General features: G+C 35.8%; 1 protein-coding gene across 2 annotated transcripts in view; it reads left to right on the top strand.

Moving 5' to 3' along the window:
• The window catches only part of LOC106956322 (sodium channel protein type 2 subunit alpha-like), a 37,098-nt gene extending 14,025 nt beyond the window's left edge, over positions 1-23,073 (top strand). Inside the window, exons 3-27 of one of the 2 annotated variants that reach the window (XM_015047104.1) lie at positions 539-657; positions 1,591-1,680; positions 1,780-1,908; positions 2,256-2,347; positions 2,860-3,054; positions 3,650-3,713; positions 3,873-4,014; positions 4,896-5,102; positions 5,720-5,983; positions 6,973-7,347; positions 8,457-8,580; positions 9,357-9,595; positions 9,696-9,869; positions 10,351-10,707; positions 10,901-11,353; positions 13,421-13,559; positions 13,635-13,789; positions 13,908-14,081; positions 14,271-14,393; positions 16,533-16,808; positions 16,894-16,950; positions 19,438-19,575; positions 19,652-19,756; positions 20,103-20,373; positions 20,475-23,073. In XM_015047104.1, the coding sequence (XP_014902590.1) occupies positions 539-657; positions 1,591-1,680; positions 1,780-1,908; positions 2,256-2,347; positions 2,860-3,054; positions 3,650-3,713; positions 3,873-4,014; positions 4,896-5,102; positions 5,720-5,983; positions 6,973-7,347; positions 8,457-8,580; positions 9,357-9,595; positions 9,696-9,869; positions 10,351-10,707; positions 10,901-11,353; positions 13,421-13,559; positions 13,635-13,789; positions 13,908-14,081; positions 14,271-14,393; positions 16,533-16,808; positions 16,894-16,950; positions 19,438-19,575; positions 19,652-19,756; positions 20,103-20,373; positions 20,475-21,661 (5,649 nt within the window). In that variant the 3' untranslated portion in view covers positions 21,662-23,073. The remainder of the gene's footprint in view (positions 1-538; positions 658-1,590; positions 1,681-1,779; positions 1,909-2,255; positions 2,348-2,859; positions 3,055-3,649; positions 3,714-3,872; positions 4,015-4,895; positions 5,103-5,719; positions 5,984-6,972; positions 7,348-8,456; positions 8,581-9,356; positions 9,596-9,695; positions 9,870-10,350; positions 10,708-10,900; positions 11,354-13,420; positions 13,560-13,634; positions 13,790-13,907; positions 14,082-14,270; positions 14,394-16,532; positions 16,809-16,893; positions 16,951-19,437; positions 19,576-19,651; positions 19,757-20,102; positions 20,374-20,474) is intronic. The other variant, XM_015047105.1, reaches the window with a different exon arrangement.
• Positions 23,074-23,243: the final 170 nt, after the last annotated feature.

Below are 23,243 nucleotides of genomic sequence, written 5' to 3'. Positions count from 1 at the left end.
TTAATGACACAAATTTAACTAATAGTTATAAAATAGCCAATTCTGGCAAAATAAACACTTTCCAAAATATTTGTTTGTTAAATAGTAAAGACATATTTACAGATTACAATGTGTATATGTTATAATGTGGTAAAGTATTTGTAGTGACAGCAAAAAAAAGAAAATATATTTATTGAGTCTTTATTTGACCTCCAAATGGCATAAATGGTTCAGTAGACAGCATTAGGATAACAAGCTTGTGTAGAAACAAGCAGTCTCACTTTAACATAAATTGCAGGTATGTCTGTGTTTAATACAATTTTGATCAAAACAAGCTTGTTCTTCACTCAATGGAATTACTGTGGGTAATCAAACTGAGTGAAGTAGAATATCCAGAAAGTACAGCCCTGTAAAACTCTTCCTAAAGGTACTTATTTTCCCCCCAAAATAATTAATTTTCAAATTAAATTTCAATTAAATTTCAAAAAGGTACTAGGGGTTTTCAAGTCTGTTATATAATAATATATGATTCTCCTTTCTCTCTCTTTTTGTTTTACAGACTTTTATAGTAGTAAACAACAAGAAGCTCATTTACCGATTCAACGCTGCTTCTGCCTTGTACCTCCTGTCTCCCTTCAATCCCATTAGAAGGCTGTCATTCAAAATTCTGGTGCATCCATATCCTTTCAGTAATGTGTGAAACATGCTGTGAGTAATAAAACACATAACCTAATTTCCAAAGAACGTAAGATTAGGGATGGCAGGTTTACTTTGTAATAAACATTTGCCAAAAAGCTTTTTTTTTTTTTTTTTCTGGTCTTGGTGTATGTAGAAATGTTTTATTCTCTTAATTTTTGTTTTGAAGATTTTTCTGAAGCCCTAACACACTTCAGAGATTACATCAAACTGTAACAAAGCAGCAGCAAAGAATAGCGTATTTTTTCATCAGATAATAAAATATTTCTAGCAATAAAAGAAGGGACAAATATACTCACAACACAACAAGATGAATATCCACCTGTTCTTCTGTTTGATAATAAGCTGGTTAGCACTGCAGCACAGTGAGTCAATACAGGAATGTAGAAAAGCAACAGTTTAAATCCCACATGAGTAACTGCTTTTAATGTCAGATGACTGTTTATGCTTTGTACTATGATTACAACCATGTAGTAACCATTTATACAGGTAGTTCACTTGATAGTTTTAATATTAGCAATTTGAAGTATGTTTCTTTAAAACTGGATGTTAATAGCTATCATAAATGAAACTCTTACCCATTCTGAATCTTAAGATAAATCCTAAAGTGTTACACTCAGAAGATCCCTTCACTCAAAGTCCGTGAATTGATGTCAAAGTATCTTATGATCTTATTGCAGAATTTAGAAATTCAGAAAAGATTTGAAAATAATTGTTCTTTATTATTAATCTCTTTTTTGTATTGGCTGCCTAGGTCAACATTTGCACTCATTGCCTAATCTTTGGGGCATCTATTAAGCTTTCGAAGCAAAATGTTCAAAGGTACAACTTTGCTTGAAAAATCGAGTAAATGTGACATTAAGAAAACATGCTACTTCTAAAACAGCTACCAGCTTTCTTAACATCTGCCTGTAAGCTGTTCAACATGCTGATCATGTGTACTATCCTCATCAACTGTGGATTCATGACTCTCAGCAATCAACCTGATTTCGCCAAACAAGTAGAGTGAGTTTTCGAGTCATTCATCAAATCATTCATATATGGTCGGTTGTGGGTGTTTCCAGTTGAAATGATGTGCCAATGTAAGCATCCTCTTTCCAACAGGTACACATTTACTGCAATCTACACCTTTGAATTCGTTGTTAAGGTTTTAGCAAGAGGGTTCTGCATAGGGAAGTTCACCTTCTTGAGAGATCCTTGGAACTGGCTGGACTTCTGTGTCATTGTTCTGGCGTAAGTAAAGAACTTCAGGAAATTCAAGTAACCTAAAATTACAGTTGTTGTATCTGTTTTGCCAAGATCTTTGTTTCAAAAGAGGAGTTTTATATTTTCAATAAAACTTAGATTTTTACTATCAATATTTTTTTGTTGCTTGATCCATTCTGACTCAGTTAAAATCTACGTAGAAGTAAATAAGATAGGACTTATAATTGTCTGACAGGTAACATATTAGATAGAGAAAGATTTTACAGTATACTAGTTTCTCACCTTGTTACTGTTTGTTCCCCTAATGCTAATGTGGTTTTGTGATCAAGTAGGGAAACAATTACTAACTTCAACTAAAAATACTTTTCTTTCAGGTATGTAACTGAGTTTGCCGACATCGGAAATCTTTCAGTTCTTCGTACATTCAGGGTGCTCAGAACATTAAAGGCAATTTCAGTGATACCAGGTAAGCAGCAGGAGAAAGCGCATGACAGTCATCCTCCCTTTTGTTCCTGCTCTTTTTAAAAACTGATCAAAGTTTTTTTTTTCTTTTCTAACCTTCCTACCTAACCTCCTAACCTTCCCAACCTTTTTGATCATTGAATTACTTTCAGTATCAACAATAACCTGAGTAAATACGAAATGCTTGTTAAACTTTTGAAAACCTTTTTGGTCAACAGTAGTTTTTGCCTTGGAACTTGATAGTTTTGCTCAGTATATTTCTTGAATTATGAACACGGACACATTGGGTGATATAATATTTTATATTGTTATATTATAATAATAAAACAATAATTAATAATATAATAATAATAACAACATTAGAACAATATAATATATTATCTTATAATACATTATATTATATGTTAAGATCAGTTAAAAGCAGACAATGTCAGATTGTGTAAGTTGATACAATCTGATAAAATAATGTAGATTGTATTGAGAATTCCAATATTATTTTCCTTTTTTGTTTTGCAGGTTTAAAGACAATTGTCGGTGCATTATTCCAGTCAGTGAAGAAGCTTACTGACGTTATGATCCTGACCGTTTTCTGCTTGAGTGTCTTCGCACTTGTAGGATTACAGCTGTTTATGGGTAACCTGAGGAATAAGTGCATAAGAATATCAGAAGATACAAATTTAACATTCGATGAGAGCTACATAAATAACAGGAGTGAGTTTTCTATTTTCTATTTCTGTTTTTCTTTAAAAACAAAAACATTTTCACAAAGACCTTCTGAAAAGCTCTTGAACAGAGGACAAATACAAAAGCTGCTATCTCTCTCTCTCTCTCTCTCTCTATATATATATATATATATATATATATATATATCTCTGTATAGATGGATGGATGGATGGATGGATGGATGGATGGATGGATGGATGGATGGATGGATGGATGGATGGATGGATGGATGGATGGATGGATAGATGGATGGATGGATGGATGGATGGATGGATGGATAGATAGATATTGCATTTCCACATTATGAAGTAAAAGTACACTTTCATATGTGAATCTGATGTTATGTGAAATAAAGGTGTTTGCATAATTCCATAAGTTTGGCCTTACCACCTTTTATTAGGGCGGCACTCTGTATTGTTCTACTGGTAAATACAGGGGGTTGTACTTATTTAATTTGTGGCGGCAACTTAGTGTGGAAATTAACTCAACGTGTGAATGAAAATGATCTTATGTAAAGCCTTTTTGAATGTCCTCATTAAGCGCAATTTAAGTCTGATATCATTTTCAATAATTTTCCTTTCAGGTAATCAATATATCCTTCAAGGGAAACGAGATGCATTGCTTTGTGGAAACAGCAGCTCTGCTGGGTAAGAACGTCAGACTCCAGCTAACAGAATACTGGCTTTTTCATAGAAAAATGCTACCCTGGTGTGATATGGTGCCAAAACTATTACTGTGATAATATAGTGGAAAATTATTAGATGGTGAAACTTTTTTGTGCTTAACACACTCCTTCTGTATTACAGGCAGTGTCCAGAGGGGTATAGATGTTTAAAAGGTGGAAAAAACCCAGACTATGATTACACAAGTTTTGACAACTTTGGATGGGCCTTCCTTTCTTTGTTTAGGCTGATGACACAGGATTACTGGGAATATCTTTATCAGCAGGTAACTTCTGCAAAAACTAAAAGAACATAAAATCCAACTCAGTTTTTCTCTAGGCTGTGTCAAGTTTAAATTGACCCAATCATTTGTCTTCTGTTGTTTTTTATTAGATTTTTTGCTTGGTTTGTTTTTTCCTTTTTAGGATTAAGCATGATTTAAAATAGTATTCTGTCAACTCAACCTTTAAAGGCAGCACAGGTGCACCTTAGGTTGTGATAAATGGGAGTCGTAATGTGGTTCAGGCAAACAGATCTTGAAAGGTTTTTTCGAACAATAATTGGAGACCAAATTGACGAGCTTCATATTAACAATGGGCAAAGCAAATATCTCATACATTAAAGCACCTGTGAATGGAGGTAACATTACCTGTGGCAACAAACTCTTCCCAGAGCCAGTGGGTTTTTTTATTTACATCAAACAGATTGTTTAAATATGTTATCATCCAAAATGTCAGCTTTTAATGTGAAACTGAAGGAAAACAACAACAACAACAAAAATACAATGTTCTATGAAAAAAAAAACTGGTAGCATTGTTAATCTACTCAAATGGTTATGTTATTTCCATTTTCAGGGTCAAGGGGTAATTATCTGATTTAAGACTGGTATATGACTCTGCTTAAAGGAGGTCAATTAATATTGATAATTTGAACTTACTGGAACTACTGTGGCAAATTGTGCAATTCTCTTTTACTAAATGTCATTAACATAACATCTTATGACTTCTCTATTTGTTTTCTGTTTCTGAGTTTTCTGTTTATTTCCAACTTACCTTAGTTCAATTTAAAAATTTAAGTAATAAATATTGAGTGTTTCAAAATACTTCATGTATTTGCTATGAGGTATTTGTATCAAAATCAAATTAACTTTTTATTTTGTATTTACAGACATTGCGAGTAGCTGGGAAACCCTACATGATCTTTTTTGTCCTGGTTATATTCCTTGGTTCCTTCTACTTGATAAATTTAATTTTGGCTGTAGTTGCTATGGCCTATGAGGAGCAGTGCCAGGTCAACCTAAAGAAAGCTCAGGAAAAGGAGTATGAATATAACATAGCCATTGAGCAGCTAAAACGTCAACAAGAGGATGCTCAGGTACACTAAATGGATGTTCCTTCTCCTATAAAATTGTTTATACAAATGTTTGTCTTAAAGGTACAGGTACTTTCTGAAGTTTACATCTTGTTATTGACATGAATGCAATAAAGTTTGAGGTACTTGTAGTCTTCTACTTAATGGGGTTTAGTGCTCCAAATGATGCCAGATGCACATAGTGAATGTAATAAAGAGGACTGTTTTCCAATACTTCAACTTCACCTTAAACAACTTTTAGGCAGAAAATTAATAATTGTCTTTAATAGTGGTTGAAGTGGTTATATATTCATCCTACACTGTATAAACAGGTGTTAAAATACATCAGAAAATCTGAAAATAACCTAAACTTGTATTTGTCAGTGCACTCCTTGCTTTCCAATCTTTTTGTGATCTTTAGAATATTTACGTCTCCTGGTTTGGCACACTGAGCAGTAGCTAACTCTAAATTAGATGTTTCCTTGTTAAATATATTATCCTTATTTGTAGTAAATTTTCATTGCACACTTTATTCATTGTTCAACTTGAATCACATCTTCCAATGCAAACCAGCCATGTTGACACATCTGATTCAATTTGTATCATCTGTTTATTTCACCATGCTGCCTATTCTCATCAAGGCAATGGCAAAAGCAGCTGCAGCAACCAATGGAGATGCTTTGGACAAAGGTGGAGGAACAGAGAGTTCCTCAGAAGTATCTAAGCTGAGCTCCAAAAGTGCCAAAGAGCGTCGCAACAGGAGAAAAAAGAGAAAAGAGGAGGAGAAAGGAGCCAGGAAGATATCTCATTCAGACTCACTGGACAGCTTACCAGCAAATCGTTTCCACTTCTCTGTGGATGAACATCCGCTCAACTATGACATGAAATGCTCATCTACACACCAGGTGCAGTACCATGTATTATTAGCTGAGCAGTACATTACTTGTTTTGCATTTTAAAGTCTGCATTTTATGTTTTTCAGCCTGTAGTCTTTGAATCATGTGTTTTGTCACCGTATTTGAATCACCAGAAGTATTTTTTTTCAACTATTCAGGAGAGCTGAAACTTTGGTAATAGTAGATTTTTTTTTAAAGCTTAATGCCAGTGTTTTTTATAGTATAATAAATGGTGTTGCCATTTATGCCTGCTTTTGCAAATAATATAATTTACCCAGCTGTCAAATTTACATCTAAAATATGAAATATAAATAAATAAATCAAAATACCTGTTTGGAATAATTTTAAATTAAAATATATTATAAATTTATTTATTTAAAAAAATCTGTCAATAAAACTACTACAGTTAAAAAAAATAGAAGAAGATAGGTCAGTTAAACATTTACATTAAGATCCTTCAATGGCAACATTTCTTTAACTGTTAGACACCAGAATTTTATTTTTCTTACTAAAATCAAAACCGATTTTGGCATCTCTTGGATATCTTGATAATCATCTTCATCATCAACTTCATCATCATCATCATCATCATAGATCTTACTGTGGCCATCTTCGTCATTTTTATCACCTTCATTTTGTTCTTCTTCCTCATCTCATTTTCTTGTCATTATCCATCACATTACTTGAGATTTTCATCTTATAATTCTTATCACTCTGATCATTGTGATCCTTTTCTTCATCATCAACACACCTCACATTGTGATCACATTCTTTCAATTCCCCATCGCTTACCACTATATAGATTTTATGTTTGTTTTTTGTTTTTTCCTCCATTGTCCATTCCATTTTTCATTAGAAATACAGTATTTTGCAGCGTTAAACTGCAAAATACTGTCTTGGAAGTTTGTTTTTTGTTTTGTTTTTTGTTTTTTTTTTGTTTTGTTTTCTGTACCTCAACATTTATTATCAATCCACTGGAGAATATCTTTTTCTCCTAGTCCTTTCTAAGTTTCCGTGGACCACTGCTCTCCTCCAGAAGATACAGCAAAACCAGCCTTTTCAGTCTCCAAAGCCAAACACAAGATGTCGCTTCAGAAAATGAGTTTGCAGATGACGAGAACAGCATTTTTGAAGGCAAACTGAGTTGGAGGGGATCCCCGTTGAATGCCTCAAGACGTGATAGACACAGCAGCAGTGTGAGCCAGTGCAGCTTCTTACCCCATCTCCGGTTTCAACCCTTTGGGATCAGGCACAGCTCTATAGACTGCAATGGGGTTGTTTCTCTGTTGGACGGGAATTCATTTCCTACATCACTGCCTACAGGGCTTCTTCTACCTAATCAGAGAATAGATACAGCCTCCTCCGGAAACAATGTAAGAAATATCTTGATAGCCTAGATTGCCTCATTTTATTTGCTTACGACATCTCCTGTTATGTTTATTACATTCCATTGTCTTGCCTGCGCCTGTAATGCTTATACTCAACATCACTTGACCATCTCCCAAATCAGGTCCTTGTTGTTGTTTTTTTGTTGTTGTTGTTGTTTTTTTTTTACATTATTGCCATGTTCCATGCACAAATGTGTATGCAGATCACCAGCTTCCATAGTTTACATAGTTAGATGTTAGCACTGTCACCTTGCAGCAGATATAGCAGGCTTACCAGAATTACTTTTGTTCTGTAGTAAATAATTCTGATTCTTATTACTGTCTGTGAATCATTTAGGATTTATACTTACTGCTGCTGAAATAATGCAAGGTATTGATACCTGATGTCCTAAAAATGCTACCTAAATGTTTTTTTTATATATTCTGTATATATATATATATATATATATATATATATATATATATATATATATATATATATATATATATATATATACTGCTCAAAAAAATAAAGGGAACATTTCACTTAAATTTTGTGTGTGGCTCCAAATCCAGGCCTCCATTGGTTAATAAATTTGATTTCCATTGATGATTTTTGTGTGATTTTGTTGTCAGCACATTTAACTTTGTACAGAACAAAGTATTCAATGAGAATATTTCATTCATTCAGATCTAGGATGTGTTATTTGAGTGTTCCCTTTATATATGTAATTTTATTTTTTTTATGCGTAGATGTAAGGAGCGAACCAAGAATACATTCTCAATTTATTAGCAGTTTCAAGTTAATGTCTTTTGCACAGGTTAATTGCAGGTTAATTAGCTGGTAATTAGTCAGCTGCATGGCAAATTAAATTTAAGTAGGCAAAACATGTTTTTGCCTATTTATCAATCTTTATCATTATTAAGTATGATTTTAAAACTGAACTATTGGTTTCGTCTTACCAGAAAGCTGGAAAACTGCAAAATCCTCACTATAAGCTTTAGTATAAAAAATAACTATTCAGATAAATAAGATGCTGAAGCGAACTCTATTTTTTATTCTTACTACCTACCATCTTCAGCACAGTGGCATTAATCATCCTTTCTCTGTGAAGGCTGACACCACAGACACTGAAGGCAAACCGACCAGTGGGGAAAACTACCTCAACAGTTTGGAGTTACCCGAGATGAGACAGAGAGCATTAAGTATAGCCAGTGTCATCACAACCACCATGGAGGGTTTGTCATTTTAACCCTGTTCAATGTTTTAAAAATATTCTGTCCATTGAACCTTTGTCATATTATGATATAATAGCCACAAATCTATTATAATGTTATTATAATAGGTTTCTGTTTTAAAGTTGTGTACTTCATGGACCAACAGCGAGCTATTTTAGATATTTGTTAAAACTGTCACTATGTCCTCACAGTTTAATATGAGACAATCTGTGAAAAATCAAGCTCCTCTGCCTCTGCCCTGTGGTTCTACTGGTCCCAGTCAGAAATAATCAATAAGCTTCATCCCTACAGCAGCTCTTACTGTGAATGCACAGGCTAGTAAGCATGGCTATCAATGACGGCCAATGAACAGTTTTCCTCTAATGGTAGGTTGTTATTAATCTGCCACAGATGCAGCAAATAGACAAAATTAAGCTTGTACGTGCTGTGCGAGGGAGGGTCCAAGAAGCACGTACATGAGCCTCATTGACAGCACTTTGACCTTCTGCTAGGCTCTGATTGGATGTTTCTGACAGAGCTGTGTATTTCTGCAGATTACAGCAAGACCAAAGAGAGAAGGTGGATGAACTTGATTTTTTTCTTTTTTTTTCAGAATATCTGTCTCATACTTTCAATACATAATGAGTTTTAACAAATATGTAAAGAGAAAAACTTTTTTTTTTTGTAAGTTACCTACTGCAGCTTTAAAGATTGTATTAAAACACTATTATATATTTTGGGTTAAAGGGAATAAATGATCAATTCAACTAAAATATTTTGTGATGTTTTGACAATAGAACTCGAAGAATCAAGACAGAAGTGTCCTCCTTACTGGTACAAATTTGCCGACAAATTCCTCATCTGGGAGTGTTGTCCACTATGGCTGAAAATCAAGGAAATAGTCAAAATAATTGTGATGGACCCATTCACGGACCTAGCCATCACCTTGTGCATTGTACTCAACACAGTTTTCATGGCCATGGAGTATTATCCAATGGATCCATGGTTCACCGACATGCTGTATGTGGGAAACCTGGTAAGTCAGCTTCTAGACTTCTGAAGATAAATCTTTCACATATTTACTATGTTTTCAAATTCCTGTTTCATTATTCTCCCTTGTAATTACTCTTGGGAAGGTGTTCACAGCCATATTTACAGCAGAAATGGTCCTCAAGGTCATTGCGCTGGACCCCTACCATTACTTTCAAGTGGGATGGAACATTTTTGATGGAGTCATAGTTTGCTTAAGCTTGATAGAGCTCTCTCTGGCTGATGTAAAAGGCATGTCCATTCTGAGGTCATTTAGATTGGTAAGTATCTGTTAGAGCTGCTCCTTTTATTGAATTATTTTAAAATTACTGAAATCAAAAGACTTGACTCTTGTCATCACATACAAACCTTCAAAAGCTACTCGGAGAATTTGATTGCTGTAATGCCAATGAAGCTTGATCCATTGACTATTGAAAAAGAGCTCAACAATTTTCAGCATGACATTTTCATTAAAATGTAAATACAAAGAGAAAGAGATTGTTTTTTTTTAAATTAATACTCATTTTACATTGTTTAATTTTTGTTTTGAGAGATGCCTGTGTGATTTCCTTGTTGGTTGTTTCCTTGATTAGAATTTTTTTGAAGGGATGAAAATAATTTTAAACTTACAAGGGGTATGAATACATCTGAGATTACCTTGTCATTTGAGGTATATTGGTTCTAATTGGATGCTTATATTCAAATGAGTTTTACACAAAGGTGTGTCTCTAAAGTTGTTCTTTTTTTCTTCTCTTCTAACAGCTGAGAGTGTTCAAGTTGGCCAAGTCCTGGCCCACTCTTAATAAGCTCATCAAAATAATTGGTAATTCAGTGGGAGCTTTGGGCAACCTGACCCTGGTGCTAGCCATCATTGTTTTCATCTTTGCTGTTGTGGGCATGCAGCTGTTTGGAAAATACTATAAGGATTGTGTGTGTAAAATCTCTGAAGACTGCACTCTTCCTCGGTGGCACATGAATGACTTCTTCCATTCATTCCTCATTGTGTTCCGAGTGCTTTGTGGAGAATGGATAGAGACCATGTGGGACTGCATGGAGGTGGCTGGGAAAGCCCCATGTCTCATTCTCTACATGACGGTCATGGTTATTGGAAATCTTGTGGTACATTGCATCTTTTATGGTCATTTCATTCCATATCATTCAAATGTTTTCAATGGAACTTATTTCTGTAATGAGTAATTGAACTGAATGCAGTTTCATAGCATTAAATGTTTTTTTTTTTTTTTTTCCTTTATTATCTGAGAGCAACAAACTCAAGATCAATCCTGGTTAAAGCAATGTCATCCTCTTACAGGTGCTGAACTTGTTCCTGGCCCTGCTGCTGAGTTCATTCAGTGCAGACAATCTGACGTCTGGAGAGGATGACAATGAGCTCAACAATTTGCAGATTGCGTTTGATCGCATACACAGAGCCATCGCCTTCATTAAACTGAAGTTTCGAAGTTGCTGCAACGGTTTGTGCATCAGAGATAAAAAAACAACTGAGGACAAAACATTTGGGCATAACGGCGTCCCCAATCATACCATTAAAGACTTAACTAAGAACGGCAATGGTGAAGTGACTGGAGTGGACAAAAGTGGAAACAAGTACATAGTCAACAGCAGGAGTGATGATTCCATCATGTCTTTCATAAATAACCCAAGTCTGACTGTGACCGTTCCCATTGCGGCAGAAGAGTCAGACTTTGAAATGCTGAACACTGAGGACTTCAGCAGTTTTTCATCCAACGTACCGGAATGTCATATGGTAGGAATTATGTTTTGCCTTATTCTTAAAATAATCTTTGATAAAAATGGGTTCCTGCTTTAAAAGATAGTGTCATCCGCTGTCTTAATGTTTATGAAGGATGTAGGATTTTTTTTGTACTGGAGAAATCTGCTCCCAGGTAATCTCATCTAAAATGTTTGCCTTCTATAGTCAAAGAGTCATGCTAGTGTCCTAATGTTTTCCCTAGGAATAAGACACACCAATACTGGTCTAGACAAGAGAATCTTAGTGCTCAGATTGGATTATATGCCATTTATTTGTGAGTGTTGTGGAGCTGAATTTTCCTCTAAAGGGCTGATTTCATGCAATAGGGATTACTGGGTGAAAAAAGACAGAAACACAGCAATTGTAACATCTCATTAGGATTATTTTTTATTTACTCACTATTTTTACTTGTCTGTGATAGACCCCTCTCTGAGAAAAAACCTTGTTGATAGGGTTAGGATTAGGATTTTTCACACCCTTAGCAAATTTAGATCTAAAATAATTTTCATTGAACTGAGAAATTTCTTTCTGGTCTGCAATAAAATACACATCTTCCAATGGTACTAAAACAATGTTTAAAGAGGATTGATCTTGTTAAAAAATTTTCTTTCCAAGATCAAACTTTTCTAAGTAATCAATTGAAAGACCTCATTAACAGATCACTCAAACCCTTCTTGTTATTGCTGACAAGCTTTTTGTCGATTACATTGAAGTTGGGTGTCTGGCTAATGTCACTCCAAAACTTTAGCATTACTTCTATAAAGAAAAACATATTTGTAAAATTAATACTTAAATCAATGATAAAATGAAGAAATGTGCCTTAATTCATACATGAGTCTCTGTTTTTTCATGTGTTGGGCACATTACCCAAACTGATTATTAAATCTGATTTAATGGTATTATACATATCACACCTTAGACTTATATTTGCCATTCATCTACAAACTACCAAATAATAATTTAAAACAAAAACCTACTGTCACTCTAATGTAATAACGCTAATATTCTTAAAACAACAGAAAGGAATTACATTTTCAAATTTAAGCTAAAACTTTCATGTAGCTCTCTTATACCCGAGATTAAAAATGAAGATTAGCTAACTTAGAAACTCCAAATACTGGAAAAACTAACCATTTGAGTACCACAATTGATTTTGCTCCAGCATAGCATCAGGTTTCTCTCACAGAAACAGAATGAAAGGGTGGAGAAATGAACCATTATTACATTAACATTAGTACATCCACAATATTGCAATAACATACTTACATCACTGCCAGCACTTCACCATCTGATCCCATGGTAGCCTGCACTCTGCAGAAAGACATTCTAGCTCATCCCAGCTTTTAGAAGACACACCCTGCAGAGGCCCTTACAACAGTAAACTAAATGACAAATCAAAATGCTTCACCGGATACGGCAAAGAATAGCTACAAATACCTCCAGGTTTCTAAGGAAGAAGTTTAAATTTTTTGATTTTTCAGATTAATAGAAACAATGCAAATGATCTGCATGTATACCTAGTCTGCTTTATTTGGTACAACCGTCCAATTGCTGATTATCTCAAATAGTTAATTAGACAATTACATGGCAGCAGCTCTGTACATTTAGGTATCTGTGCATGGTGAAGAGAACTTGCTGAAGACTGGAACTCATGTAACTCACTCGTTACTGCGAGATCTGCACAATATGTTGAACTCCAGTTCTCATCCCAATAACAGCAGTATCAGCATGTACAATATTTCCATTTCAAAGGACTGCTTCAATGCAATAGTTGGTAAATCCTTATATTTAAAGTGCATTGCATTCAGATTCTGCTTGTAAATGAGGCATTTGGCCAGTAGATGGACTCATTCTGCTCCGAGTTCAAAACCAATATAGATTTTAGCTCCTGATTTGTTAAAGCTTCTGGAAAATGGTAGAAATATCTTGATTTAAAATTGAAAGAGTAATACGAGTGAGGAAAATGGATAAATCACACTCAAAGTGGCCCAAAAATTAGCATCATAGATTTCGTCAATAAACTTTTTGCTTTTTGAGACACAATCTTGATTGCATCCACAGGTTGTCGATGGTGATGACGATGATGGACAGTTCAGTACCTCTGAGGGGAGTACAGTGGATGGTCTGTCAAACGGAGAGCCCGCTGAGCTTGTACCTGTTGTAGAAGTAATTAAGGAACCACATGATTGCTTTACTGCTGGTAAATTATCCAACATTCATCTGACAGTCTTGCTTCTAATCACATTACAGATAAATAACACACTTTTTTTTTCAGGTTGCATCCAGAAATGTAAGTGTTGCCAAGTAAATGCGAATGTCGGTTGGTGGAAAGTGTGGTGGACTCTAAGAAAAACCTGTTATCGGATAGTGGAGCACAACTGGTTTGAGAGCTTCATCATATTCATGATTTTGCTCAGCAGTGGAGCACTTGTAAGTCTCAGAGATTTTTTCTTCTCTGCAAAGTAAATCTTATTTCAATGCTTTCTTGACATTTGACTACAATATATAATCACCGGTAGTGTGATGACCGACTATGTTTTCTCACTAGGCTTTTGAAGATATATACTCTGAGCAGAGGAAGACAATAAAAGTGATCTTGGAATTTGCAGACAAAATGTTTACCTTTATCTTCATTCTGGAGATGCTTCTGAAATGGATGGCATATGGATTTGCCAAGTATTTCACAAATGCATGGTGCTGGTTGGACTTCCTCATTGTTGACGTGAGTTGAAACATCAACTTATGCAAAAACAAAGAAAAAAAGATTTGTTCAGTCTTAAATTGTCAGTTACAATGAGGTAACTAATTCATGTAGAAGCAATTACATTGAAAAATATTAAAACATAAATGTGTTTTACTATACATTCTCAGCCTTCTCTGGTTACAGTGTCTGTGTGTGTGTATTTTCCAGGTCTCCCTGGTCAGTCTAGTGGCTAATGCTTTAGAATACTCAGAACTTGGTCCAATCAAATCTCTGAGAACGCTGCGAGCTCTGAGGCCCCTAAGAGCTCTGTCACGGTTTGAGGGCATGAGGGTAAGTGCAGTCACGAACTCTTTCGCAGAACTGTAAGTAAAACCATAATGCTGACAATGAGCTCAAGATTTTCATTGAAGCTTAAAACACAGTTCTTCTAAAACTTAACCTCTAGCGTATTGCTGCTGGTAATAATTGTCAAAAAAAAAAAAAATATCACCAGACAACTATGGATGTAATCATCTTTGGATTTAAAAGTTTTGTATGCATTCAAGGGATTTATACGTTTGAGTTTCACTTTTCAAGGCTCAAAATCTTTGTCAGAAAAAGAAACCTATGCTAACTTTTGTGAAAATACAATAAATATTTCTAAGCACCAAATATATTTACATGGAAATAATAATGCATAGTACAGTGTGGTTTAAATGACTTCTAGACAAAAAAAAAAAAAAAAAAAACTTTTCAAAACATCTACCTGGATTTGTGAATATGTTCTTGTAAAATGCTTTTTAGTGTTTTGGCTACCTATGTTAGGTACTAACTACATTTCTGATCCAAAACCATAAAAAAACACTTTTGAAGTTTGCCAGGCTTTTACAATATGTGATGGAAAATTAGTTTTATATAAGAGAACAGATAATCAGGTTCATATTTATAGCCTTTGTTTACTAACTGAATTGACTAGCCAAATTAAAACATGTGTTGCTCTGCTTAACAGCCCCTGCCCCCGCCCTGCACAAGCTCTCCAAACACACATGCACACACTTTATTTAAAATCTTCTCAGTTGTTGCATGCAATCAACATATTCCTCCTTTTACCTCTTTTTTTCTCCCAGCCATTTTCTCCCACTGTAATTCTGTTTTATATTTTTAGTTTGTTATAGAAGGTATACCCTTGTAAAAAAAAAAATTGCCTTCGTACTACACTTTACTTCCTTAGTGTAGTACAGGGAGTGTGGGTCCTGGCTTTTGAAAAATTATTGCTTCCTAGAGGGGTGGACTCTGTTGAGATCTTACACAATTGCTAATGTTTGCCCATGACATATGTAATGTTCAAAGCTAAAAAGTTTACTTTTGTGCTGTAACCAATCATCCTCCACTGTGAAGAGAGATGTGCCGATCCAGCTGTTAATGTTAATTGAATATTTGGGATATTTGAATAATTGGAAGCATGGCCAAGATTGACTTTACGACTTTGTTCACTTCCTCCACTGCTATTGCTAAAACTACAGGCAGACTACAATTCTAAAACAGCACAGACAATGTACATCAATGTTCACAACTTCTCCTTCCATTTATTGTTTAGCCTGGTCAAAAAAATCAACCAAAGACAATCCAAGTCAATGGGAGAAATCTAAGACTGTGGTTGAAGTGAGAATTATTTTTCGACCAGGCTACAGAACAGTTTCACACTGCATTCTTAACTTGCTTACACTGAAGAAACTCAAGTAGGAGAATCAGTTCACAGAATGAGCTTTATCAGTCTCACTCAATATTGCAATTACTTAAGTCACTGTTTTATCACAGTCCAAACTGAGACTGATAACTTATCAGAATCAGCTTTATTGACCAAACAAGGTCATTAAACAAGGAATTTTACTTTGGTTTCACATGCTCACTGCATACAAACATTAAATGTATGTAACTCTGTAACAGGAAATCACTTAAGCGTGTACATGTACTTCTTTTCATGGCGGGGGCAGGGGTGGGGGCTGTATTGTCTTTATAGTCTCTTTCCTTTCCTCCCATAGCTGCCTGTGAAAACCTTTATTTGCATGTTCATCTTCTCACATGCATCTTTCTGCTTTTAATGTTTGCAGCTTTATCTAACATGATTTATTTATGTGTTATTTTATGTTTCTGTTTACAGTAATGAAACTTTTGGCATCCTTGGTCCTCTTCAAGAAGTTCTCTATCAATGCTTATTTAATCTAAGTAACCATCGACTTTTTTTTTTAAGATTAGTACACTTTAATAAATTTCCTGCCTTCTTTTCCTATTTTTTACCTGTTTTCCCTCCACTTCCAATAACTTCGCAGCCATGTTATATCCTGCTGTTTGTTTACACAGGTTTCATCACTCTTGTGTGTTCCTTTTCATACCATTTCATGGATATAGTGTTGTGCATAATTTTTAAAAGACGTTCTGGGGACAGGCAGTAAATATGTGTTACTTTTGTGGTGTTTTTCTCTTATATAGGTGGTAGTCAATGCCCTGATGGGAGCTATTCCTTCCATCTTTAATGTCCTGCTGGTATGCCTCATTTTCTGGCTCATCTTCAGCATCATGGGAGTAAACCTATTTGCAGGGAAGTTCTATTTCTGTGAAAATAATACTACAGGGCAGCCTTTCCTCCCAGCAGAAGTGAAAAATGAAACAGAATGTAAGGAAAAGGAAAAGGAAGGTGCTGTCTGGAAGAATGTCAAAGTCAACTTTGACAATGTTGCAATGGGCTACCTTGCTCTTCTGCAAGTTGTAAGTAACTTGATATTTTTCTGCTTATAACTTTTTCATATTTCCAAACATGTTAATATCTTATTTAAAGCATCTTTCTTGACAGGCTACCTTCAAAGGTTGGATGGATATCATGTATGCTGCTGTGGATTCTCAAAGCAAAGTAATAAAATATCTGTTGTTTATCTCAGCATTGCCATTTTTTTTTTATTTCAAATTCATTAATGCCAGATATAACACATATGATGGGATATTATTTCAAATGTAAACTTTTAACAAGTTGAGTGTAAAATTTATAAAATATATTTTTTAAAGTTCTTAAAAATACTCACTGAGGATAAAATACTAGAGTGCATTCTGCAGTTCAATAAAAAGAATCCATTTGATCATGTGGAGAAGGATATAGAGTTAGCAGCAAAGTAAAAAAAAAAACTTGTGTTTGGTTTAATAATTGTAAAAACAAAACATCCTGGCAACATATCTCATGTTGTTAAAACGCCTTTGTGTTCCCTCCTAAACAGAACTAAACAAGACATGATGCCAGTTTAACAAATTATTCATTTCAGAAACAGGGGCTTCAGTAGTTCATGGAAGAACCCTGCACATCAACTTCATTCTGGAACCTTCTCCTGATACTGATCACCAGTTTGTTCATGCACAGCTGTAGGATTATGCATGCAGTGCTTTTCAGTAGGTCTTTGAGGGTGTGGTAATCACTCTGGCACATACAGCTTGCCTCTTCCCTCTCTCTTTGTCTTTTGGATATAGTCTCTGATACATCATTTTGCTCCCCTGGTTTGGTGCAGGGTTTATCCGATTCCCACAAGTTTCATAATCCTATCTCTAATAGTGACTGGTTTGAGAATGGCTCCAATACTAACAAGGCAAATTTTACGAGTGGAAGGCCATGTCCCCACACTATCACACTGTCACCACCAAACCTGCTATCAACTCAATATTCATCTCAGCAGCAACCTCCACCAGCTAGAAGAAATGCCTTAACTGTGTCAGGAAGCATAATAGTGTTAGGTAGTATATACACCAGGGTTGCTCAAGTCCATTCCTCCAGGGCTACCATTGTACAACCTTCAGATCCATCGATACTCCAACACACCTGAATCAAATGAATGGCTCATTACCAGGCCTGTTCAGAGCTGAATGACTGCTTGTGAGGGAATTCAGACACTTGATCCCAGTCTGTAGGAGTGAGGATGCATCTAAAAGTTGCAGGACCTTATCTCTTGAGGACTGGACTTGATCACCCCTGATATACAGTATATATGAGTTTATGTTTTTGGCAGGGGTGTCAAACTCCAGTCCTCAAGGGCCGCTGTCCTGCAGTGTTTAGATGTGCCACAGGTAAAAAACAGTGGAATGAAATGGCTTAATTACCTCCTCCCTGTGTAGATCGGTTCTCCTGAGCCTTGCTAATGACCTAATTATTCTTTTCAGGTGTGGTGCAGCAGAGGCACATCTAAAAGTTGCAGGACTGCGGCCCTTGAGGACTGGAGTTTGACACCCCTGTTGTGTATTTTTAAACCCCAGGAGTGATTGGGGTAGAGTTTTATTTTCTGCATTATTTAATTGGTTTTTCCTTACTTTTAGAAAAGATGTCCATTAAGTTCTAATTTTAAGACTAAAACACAGTGGATCGCCGGTGGATCGCCTTAGCGCCCCGACCACTTGGCTTAGCAAGTTTTCTGGGGGAAACACTGTCCTTATTTTTCAGATATATTCCTTGATATACATTTCCTAGATACATAAACTCAAAATTCATCTATTTCTATAACAGAAGGGGTGACAGGTGAGAGGTGTGCTACACTATGGATAGGTTGCCTGTCTACCCCACAGCAATATCTGGGTTTCAAATCCTGCAACAAGGCAATAGTGTTAACTGAACTAAAACACCCCCCTGTTATGGCAATGCCCAGAAAGAAATTAAATCTAAACGCTCTCTATGACTGTCATTTTTAAAACACCACTGGACAGTGTGTAGATATAAACACACACGCCAGCACATAATCCATTGTTTGCAAAGATAAATTTTTCTCACCACTCGCTCAGTGTGCACCTCTGAAAGCACGACTACAGGTTATATTATAGAGCTCCACAAGCAGGACTAATGCAGTGGGTTTTAAACTTGACTCCTACCTTGAGGAAAGAAAAGAGTAAGTAAAGTCTTGTGGGCTGTCAGGCTAATAATACCCTGAAGGAGCTCTTAGTTTTACATCCAATTATTTTCTGTGCACCTTTGTCCCCAGTGGGATCAAGAGGGATGCTGGTGCCTATCTCCAGCAAACATTTCAGGCGAGAGGCGGGGTACACCCTGGACAGGTCGCCAGTCTGTCACAGGGCAACACAGAGACAGAGAGAAAAAACAAACATGCGGGCAGACAAAGGAGAATTTAGAGAATAAACTTATTAGCTGACAGTCATGTTGTTTTTGGACTGTGGGACGAAGCCGGGGAACCCAGAGAGAACCCACACATGCACAGCGAGAACATGGAAACTCCATGCAGAAAGACCCCAGGCTGGGGATCAAACCCAGGACCTTCTTCCTGCACCAAGAAGCTACCTACTGTACCACTGTGCAGCCCTCTTAGTTCTACATTTACAGTTTAATTTGTGTGTTTTGTTGTCTCTATTATAGGCGGGAGAACAGCCAGAATATGAAATCAACCTGAAGATGTACATATATTTTGTTGTTTTCATCATATTTGGGTCCTTTTTTACCCTCAATCTCTTCATTGGTGTCATTATAGACAATTTCAATCAACAGAAGAGAAAGATAAGTGTCACATCTTCTCTTTAAACAACTACTTATGTTTTGCTGTAGTTTCACATTGTTTGTTGTGCCTGTTTACTTAGGAGGTCAAGACATCTTCATGACCGATGAGCAAAAGAAATACTATAATGCTATGAAAAAGCTGGGATCAAAGAAGCCACAGAAACCAATTCCAAGGCCAGAAGTAAGTAAATCTAACTTAGCTAGAGTTTGACTTTTATTAGTTTGGCTAGTTAATCAACCACTTGAACTTATTGCAGTCAGTTTTGAGGATGTGTAAGACGTTGATGTGCTAAAGTAGGTTCTGCTTGTTTGAAAATAGCAACTTTCTACAAAGAGGAACCACAAGTTCTTTTGCCAAACAGCAAATGTGCTTGTGAATGGACAATGTAAACCATAACAATGAACTCAGTAATGGAGGAAACTGCATTGGTTGGCCTCTAATCTGAGCATCAACTGAATCTAGTCTCTTTTGGTAATCCACATTTTCCTATTGTTTATTGTTATTTGTATGTGTTTTTCTATTTCAGAACAAACTTCAAGGATATGTTTTTGATTTTGTCACACAACAAGTATTTGATATTGCAATAATGGTTCTGATATGGTTAAATATGGTAACTATGATGGTGGAAGTTGAAGGACAAAGTAAGGAATGGGAAAAGAACCTCAAGTACATTAACATAGTGTTTATTATTATCTTCTCTGGAGAATGTTTGCTAAAGATGATTGCACTACGCCAGTACTTTTTCATCAATGGCTGGAATATATTTGATTTCATTGTGGTGATCCTCTCAATTGTTGGTAAGACTTTTCTTTGACTTCTGTTTTGTGCAAATAAACAGTTAAACTTTTGTACATTTGCTTATTTGTTAACTTTAATAAATTGTCCTTTATTTCCACAGGCATTTTTCTTGCAAATGTGATAGAGAAGTATTTTGTCTCACCAACCCTGTTCAGAGTGATTCGACTGGCTAGGATCGGCCGCGTCCTCCGCCTTATTAAAAGTGCCAAAGGGATCCGCACGCTCTTGTTTGCCTTGATGATGTCACTTCCTGCCTTGTTCAACATTGGCCTCTTGCTATTCTTGGTGATGTTTATCTATGCCATCTTTGGCATGTCAAACTTTGCCTATGTCAAGAAGGAAAAAGGCATCGATGACCTTTTTAATTTTGAGACCTTTGGCAACAGCATGATCTGTTTGTTTCAAATTACCACATCAGGAGGCTGGGATCTCCTTCTAGCTCCTATCCTCAACACCAAGGACAATAGCGATTGTGATTCTGAAATGGAACATCCTGGTAGTAATAATGCTAAAGGAAATTGTGGAAATCCAGCAGTGGGAATTGCCTTCTTTGTGAGTTATATCATTATTTGCTTCCTTATTGTTGTGAACATGTACATTGCAGTCATCCTGGAGAATTTTGGCGTGGCCACAGAGGAGAGCGCCGAGCCATTAAGCGAGGATGACTTTGAAATATTTTATGAGGTCTGGGAAAAGTTTGACCCCCTTGCAACACAGTTTGTGAAGTACAGCATGCTTTCAGACTTTGCAGATTCTTTAGCCCCACCATTACGCATTCCTAAGCCCAACAAATTGGAGCTCATCTCAATGGATCTACCAGTTGTGAGTGGTGATCGCATTCACTGCCTGGATATCCTGTTTGCCTTTACAAAGCGTGTCTTGGGTGAGAGTGGGGAGATGGACATACTCAGGGGCCAGATGGAGGAGCGTTTCATGGCTGCAAATCCATCGAAGGTGTCGTATGAACCCATCACAACCACTTTCCGCCAAAAACAGGAAGACGCGTCAGCTGCTGTTATTCAGAGAGCTTTCAGACATTATACTCGGACCAAGATTTTTGATGTAGTCCGTGTTGATATTGAAAAGGACGAACAGCTGACTGACAAAGAAGATTGTTGTACAGAAAAGCCTGTGGAACTCACTACCACCCATAAAACTGAAGTCTCAGGTTTGAAGGACTCTGATCCTTCAAGTACAAGTGTAACACCAAATGTGAATAGCAAACATGAAAAGGACAGAAGTGAAAAGGAAGTCGAGAGCAAAGACATCACAGAACAAGACAAATAAAAAAAAAATGGAAGAGCAAAACTGACTCTAGAAATTGAAAACAACTATGTTTACAGCTTTTGAAATGAAATCCTTCCCTTTTGGACTATTTTGCAGAAATTGTTATAATTACTTAAAGTATTTTTAAAGGCAAACTAATTATTGCTTTAATGACTATTGCAGCTACTCCAGCGATACAGCCCATTGTGCAGTTCTAGTTTTTATTAAGTGACCTATTTATTTTCAAACAGAATGGTTTCTTGCTATATACATTTAATTTGTAAGTCAGTTGCCTTTTTATACAACCCTTTTTACTTTTAGGGTGGTTCTTTAAAGTTTCATTTAGAATTGATATTTTGGTTTCAGACCAGCTTTAATTACTATGCTAAGGATGTCTGCTAAAGCCACTTGTAATTCTGCATGAATGTTTCTCTTCATGGCTGTGCATGCCAAAGAGTACAATTTCACCATGAGTTTAATTCCAGGCTTTATGCTGCAAAACTATGGCTGAAAAACATCAAGACTGCTGAGTTTTTGTGCTGATCAGTATCAGGACAGTGACCCTTAAACAAAACGGCACTTTTTCTCATCATCGACGACGATTATGTCTTCTGGGTTTACATATATAACAAAAAAGATTAATCATACACATCTTTATAAGCAAACATGTTTTAAAAATAAAGCATTTAATTCATTTTTAAATACGAAAAAATTATAATCTTGTTTGCCTTCGTATTTACCTAAAGACAGATTTCTTGACTGTTGCAGGGAAGCTAATGTTTTTTGGGAAATTCCACTGTGTTTTGACTGGTCTAAAATACAGGCTTCTTCATTCTCTTTCTCTTGGTAATGTAAATTAATATTCTAATTTAAACAATCATAACATTGTTTGATATTATAAAATGCCATTTTAAACAAGGAACTAAATATACTGTGTATGCTGTGTGGTATGTAATAAGATATTTGGGTATGAACTATTCATAATAAAGCTCTGTGAAAGACTTCTGGTAGAACTGGGGGTACACTGCGTTTTCCAGTATATCTTTCAATCTTTATCATAGAAAACATCAAAGATGGATTTGGTGGCTCAGGTTGTTATGAAGAATCTCAAGGAAATTGCATCACACACATCATGTGATCATTGCTATTTCCTGCCTCTGTTTACATTTTATATTGTTGCTTCTCATGACTGCCACCATACGTTGTTACCGGATCTGGTGGGGAAGACAGTAAGGTCCCACTGATGTAATTGCTTTTTGCATGGTGTTTTACACTTTATACTCAATGAATGAGTGTTTTTGTTATATAAACTGCTGCTGATTGTATAAATCCATTCTATTTGAAATGCATAAAGATACCTGCATGCAAGACACTACTATAGCACATTTTATTTAAAAAGGTAATGGTTTAAATAAAGATTCTAAGTATATCAAGTCTGCCTGCCAATGTTTCAACATTATTTGGTCCTGATGTGAATGTTGTTTTGGATAGTGTTTTGCTGATACTTAGCTTTTTTTTTTTTTTTTTTTTTTTTTTTCAAAAGGTGTTTTTTTTCTATCTCATAAAGCGTTTTTCTTTAGTACAACTCTGAAAATTTTTTTGT

The sequence above is a fragment of the Poecilia latipinna genome, unplaced genomic scaffold (genome assembly GCF_001443285.1).
Source record: "Poecilia latipinna isolate Pla-1442-1.1 unplaced genomic scaffold, P_latipinna-1.0 Scaffold807, whole genome shotgun sequence".
Taxonomy (NCBI): domain Eukaryota; kingdom Metazoa; phylum Chordata; class Actinopteri; order Cyprinodontiformes; family Poeciliidae; genus Poecilia; species Poecilia latipinna.
The sequence above is the reverse complement of the archived record's forward strand: the minus strand, read 5'-3'. Positions and strand labels throughout refer to the sequence as shown.